We start from the raw sequence: 5,000 nt of genomic DNA, 5'->3' as shown, positions 1-5,000 counted from the left end.
TGTGATGAGAATATCTGATGGTTGTTGGGGTAAATAGGTAAGTGGGCTGGTAGATTGGTTGAAAAGAAGTCAATACGTATTTTAAGGGCATTGGATAGACTGCTACTGGCTGATCAATCGAGCGGTAGAAATTTTATAAATAAATATGATGCCAGATGATGGAAATATTGATAGGTAGGTAGGTAGTTAGGTAGATAGACAGATAGATAGATAGATAGATAGATAGATAGATAGATAGATAGATAGATAGATAGATAGATAGATAGATAGATAGATAGATAGATAGATAGATAGGCAGACAAACAGATAGACAGACAGACAGATAGATAGATAGATAGATAGATAGATAGATAGATAGATAGATAGATAGATAGATAGATAGGTAGATAGATAGATAGGTAGATAGATATATAGATAGATAGATTTCCACTTCGCTAAATAAACGTAAAGGCAAGTCATGGCTTTAAACAATTGATATGTTGATTTCAAAAAACAACTCTGATACGTCGCTTTATACAACAGTAAAAATAAACCGTCTCTCTAGCGGCTAGATAACGATAATAATATGATCAAATCATTAAAAATCTCTTAAATTGAAATACCGTCACAACAAATATCTGACCGAGATCAATTTTGATAACATTATATATCGCTGTACACATAATGCACAATGATATAACGATTTTTTACATAATGCATAACTTAGTCCAAGGGACACAACTGATTAAAATTCATTCAAAATTAGTATTTACCTGCTAGTCTCCCGCGACGTAGCTTCCCGCGAGGGGCGATGATGAGTCGCTGATCGAAAATGTCGCTCTCCTCGCCGTCATCGTCGTCGTCGCCGCCACTGCTACTGCTACACGTCGTGCTACAGTAATCGTCGCCACTGTAACTATAGGGGTCACGCCACTGCCTTCCTTGTTTAACATTATTACTATTACTCCACTGACGATGATGGTGTTGATGATGGCAATAGTAATATCCACCACCGCATCCCTCACCACTGGCGCATCCATTCCTTTTTTCATTTCCATTACTCGCACAATCTTTAGGGTCCAGTAGGTAAGAAAACGAGGTATACGCGCCGCCATTGATATTGCTACCCCTGTCACCGTGAGCACAACAACCACCACCACTGCCCGCACTCACGGATGCCGGTGAGACGTTTCGGGGCAGGAGCTTTTCGTACCCGCAGTTGTTGTATCTGTTGGGGGCTTGAGGTCTGACGATTTTTAGTTTGTCGTGAAGGAAATTTACACCGGAAGTGATAGCCAGCATTCGCCCACCTTTTTTCTTCTTCGCTCTTGTCATGTTAGTTTTGGGTCTTGCTTACTTGTTTCCATAAGAATTTTAATGGCACTTGAGCCACCTCGAATCCTACTCGGCCAACTTATTTGAAATAGTAAAAATCCATAATGTTCGATTCTTAAGTCATTCGTGCAAAATGATCTGCACAAAAAGTGATATCCTAATTAAATTGCAAGGAAAAGAGAGGGTGAGTAAAACCCCACTCCGTAACTCAAATTCACAAGAAAAAATACTGAATATTGTCACAGGTACAAATCAAACACATCTCTCTATTTTTCTTTTCAAAAAATGATAGATTTTCAACTCTATAATAACAAAACAACACTGACATATAAACACGCTAAAACTAAAAACAGGTTTAAAATCTTTTCCCGATCATATGTACACATCATACTGGAGCACTCTATTTTTATGTCTGAATCTATTTCTGAATGAGTTTCACATTTGAAAATCCAACCGATGCAGTAGAAAATAATAATAATAATAATAATAATAATAATAATAATAATAATAATAATAATAATAATAATAATAAAACCCGAACAGTTACTTATGATGCTATCCGTTTAGGTAAAATTATCACAACATCCGCCAGCCGGAAAACGTAACAAACACGCTAAGCTATGTGTTACCTTAAACGTTTATAGGCTAATTGAAATAATTAATTTAGTGAGAATTAATCATTAAAATATCTGTCTAAAAACAATAACAAAGAGCTGTGGCGTCACTTTAGTTCCATCTATTGAGATAGAAGATGAACAAAATAATTTTACACAATTCCGCAAGCTGTTTCATCTTGTGGTTTGTATCAATGAAGGAATAAACGGGTGAATGAATGGATGTATAAATGAATGAATGGGTGTATAAATGAATGAGTGAGTGAGTGAATGACATCAGCAGCTGTGTCAGATGTTTACTTCTCTCTCTGTGTGTGTGTGTGTGTGTGTGTGTGTTTATGTGAGTGTGTGTTTGCAGACAGTATTCTGTTTCAACTAATTATAATCACAATTATAATTTTTGCATTTTTTTTAACACCGGATGGAGATCCTATCTCCCTATCGCTTCTACTACAATTACATTAGGCGGGCCGATACTTACGCAGGACATAGGACAATGTGGTCTAGTGGTATGACACCCGAACTCTTAACCTGTAGGTCACTGGTGTGAGTCCCGTTGCGGGCGGTGCAACGTTGAGTCCCTGCTGAAGGGTCTTTGGGGAGGGGGGTTCCCTACAGCTCTGTTGGTACAGGTAATATCTGTTTTCCAACTAGCTTTCTGTATTTGTCTTGGAATGAGATTATTTGGTTTTGTCCTGGCCCTGACCGGATACCCTTGGTGAGAGGGGAAACAGATGTATAGTTAGTTTTGGGAGATATTTTTTTTTCAGAAAATGTCAATTTGACCTAGATACCGATATGCGTCTTTCTTCCCTATCACGGCAGAGGTATCGCTTCACACGAAAAGGGGATGAGATGGAGCCCAGGTGAGGCCGATTTTTAAAAATATGACCCTCCCCCTCTCCCCCCTGTCTGCAAAGCAGTGATTGGTTAGTTGGGTCTGCTGGATCTGGCGGAAAGCACTTTGCGATAGACTAGCTTCCTATCCAAAGGGTAGCAAGCAAATTATAGAAAAAGGACAAACTCCGGCTCTATGGGCCGAATGGCTCTGAATGATTCCTTTTGTTTCTGTTTGAAGGGTCTTTAGTCCATTCTCTCACTACACTAGGATGCAAAATGACTACCTGATAAGTTAATAGTGTTATTTCTGTCTAAAGCAAATTGTAATATAATACGATCGTATTGTCTGATTGTCATCGTATTGTTTTGTATTTCTCCTTCCAGCGACATCTCTCGTCCCTAATGTTAAGTATTTTTGTTGGCTTGAAAAAGCTACCATGTTTTAGTATGTACGTATTACGTATTTCGCACTTAATCCTTCTGTGCTAGTACTAGCGAGGACACAAGCGCCGCCACGTTGCCCCGTACTATTTGACTTGTCCCTAATTTTACTTTTTTTAAAGCATCGCTTTATGCTAGTCCTGCATTATCGTTATTCTAACATCCTGACACACTCGTTGTCTCTACAATGCAATATGACGTCATCAAACGTGTTCCCACAGACTTAATTGGTTATTTGAATTAATCACGGAACACGGGTGTGTGCTTTCATTATAGAAAAATCGAATGCTTTGCTTTGTGTTGACTTTTTCTATTTTCTTTTTCTCAATCTTTTGTTCAAGTGATAGAGAGGGCGAGTAAAAACCCGCCCCGTGACCCACGCTCATGAGGTCAAGTCGAAATAGGTGCAAACGGCTCTCCTTTGACATTTTCAAATCAGTTTTGCCTTCATTCTTCTTAATAATTGTAATGACTTTGACTTCTTTGATATATGAATTGCTCTGGATGAGAAGGGGTGTAATAATAAGTTTAAATCGCGTTCAATCGGTTATAGAAACTCGTTTTAATTTAAGACTTTCTTCACTCAACAAGATCGTGAATATATTAAATCAATACTTGTATTTATAACCCAAATAAACGGGCTGTAATCCTACATTAAAAACGCAAATAAAACAAAACCAATAGAAAAACATACACCCCCCCCCCCAAACAAAAAACAAACAAAAACAAAACAAAAACAAAACAAAAACAAAAAGAAACTCTACACCATCCCCTGTCGATTTTTAGTCAGTAACACAAATTCCTAAAAAATGAAATGATGATTGTGAAAAAATGCAATAGAACGAAGTATCATCGAATAACCAAAAGTTCTAAAAACCAACACACTGATTACGAAATCGAAACAAATTTTAAAACAAAAATCTCATGCCGATAGCGAGCAAATTTCGCCAGTCATTAATTAATCTCTTCCAGCTACTAGCAGAAAATGACAACAAATCTTAAATATACAAAATTTAAAACAAAATATATATTTAAATCAAAGACTCTTTCCCTTTACCTGTCAGTAACTCTAAACTTCCAAGAAGTCACAACATAAACTAAAACCCACAAAAAAACAAACAACAACAAACACTGGCACAAACACGCACAATCAAGTTGAAAGTTCAAACATCCACTGAGGAATAATGGAACGATAATAGGTGGTATGTACAATGATGAACGCGATCAACTCCAGAAACGATATACAGCTAGCAATGCTTGACCGTGAGTAGTGGTCACTGTGTGTTTAGTGAGACTATATATTTGTTTGTATGGGAGGGGTGTATGGTGGTGTAGGGGGGAGGAGGTATGTGTTCATATAATGTGGATAAATACACTAGCGGGCTTAAGAATGGTAATTGATGGCCGATATAATGGGATAATACATTAATATATATGCATGGAATAGGTGTTAAGTACTACAGTCTACCCACACTAATACGACACAGAAATACATACTAATAATCCTTCTACTAGTCTAGGACCGAAAACTCACACGCCCACTCTCTCTCTCTCTCTCTCTCTCTCTCTCTCTCTCTCTCTCTCTCTCTCTCTCTTTCTCTCACACACACACAAACTCATTCTCTCCCTCTCTCTCTTTCTCACTCATTCTCTCCCTCTCTCTCTATCTACCTAGCTATCTATCTCCATATCCTCCTCTGTCTCTGCGCGCCATTTGTCAAAAGAAAAATAATAATAATAATAATAGTTGTAAATGATAAAATAAATAAAATGACAAAACAAAACAAAACA

At 37.5% G+C, this 5,000-nt stretch overlaps 1 protein-coding gene across 9 annotated transcripts in view; it reads right to left on the bottom strand.

Moving 5' to 3' along the window:
- Positions 1-5,000, bottom strand: part of LOC144970743 (H(+)/Cl(-) exchange transporter 4-like) — a 96,400-nt gene that overhangs the window by 73,670 nt on the left and 17,730 nt on the right. Inside the window, exon 1 of one of the 9 annotated variants that reach the window (XM_078910719.1) lies at positions 753-1,471. The exons of 7 other annotated variants lie outside the window; for them this stretch is intronic. In XM_078910719.1, the coding sequence (XP_078766845.1) occupies positions 753-1,314 (562 nt within the window). In that variant the 5' untranslated portion in view covers positions 1,315-1,471. Of the gene's footprint in view, positions 1-752; positions 1,472-5,000 lie in introns of those variants that run through there. One more of the 9 variants, XM_078910720.1, reaches the window with a different exon arrangement.

Source organism: Berghia stephanieae, chromosome 4 (assembly GCF_034508935.2).
Source record: "Berghia stephanieae isolate SIO BIC M18660-M18661 chromosome 4, UCSD_Bste_1.3, whole genome shotgun sequence".
Taxonomy (NCBI): domain Eukaryota; kingdom Metazoa; phylum Mollusca; class Gastropoda; order Nudibranchia; family Aeolidiidae; genus Berghia; species Berghia stephanieae.
The sequence above is the reverse complement of the archived record's forward strand: the minus strand, read 5'-3'. Positions and strand labels throughout refer to the sequence as shown.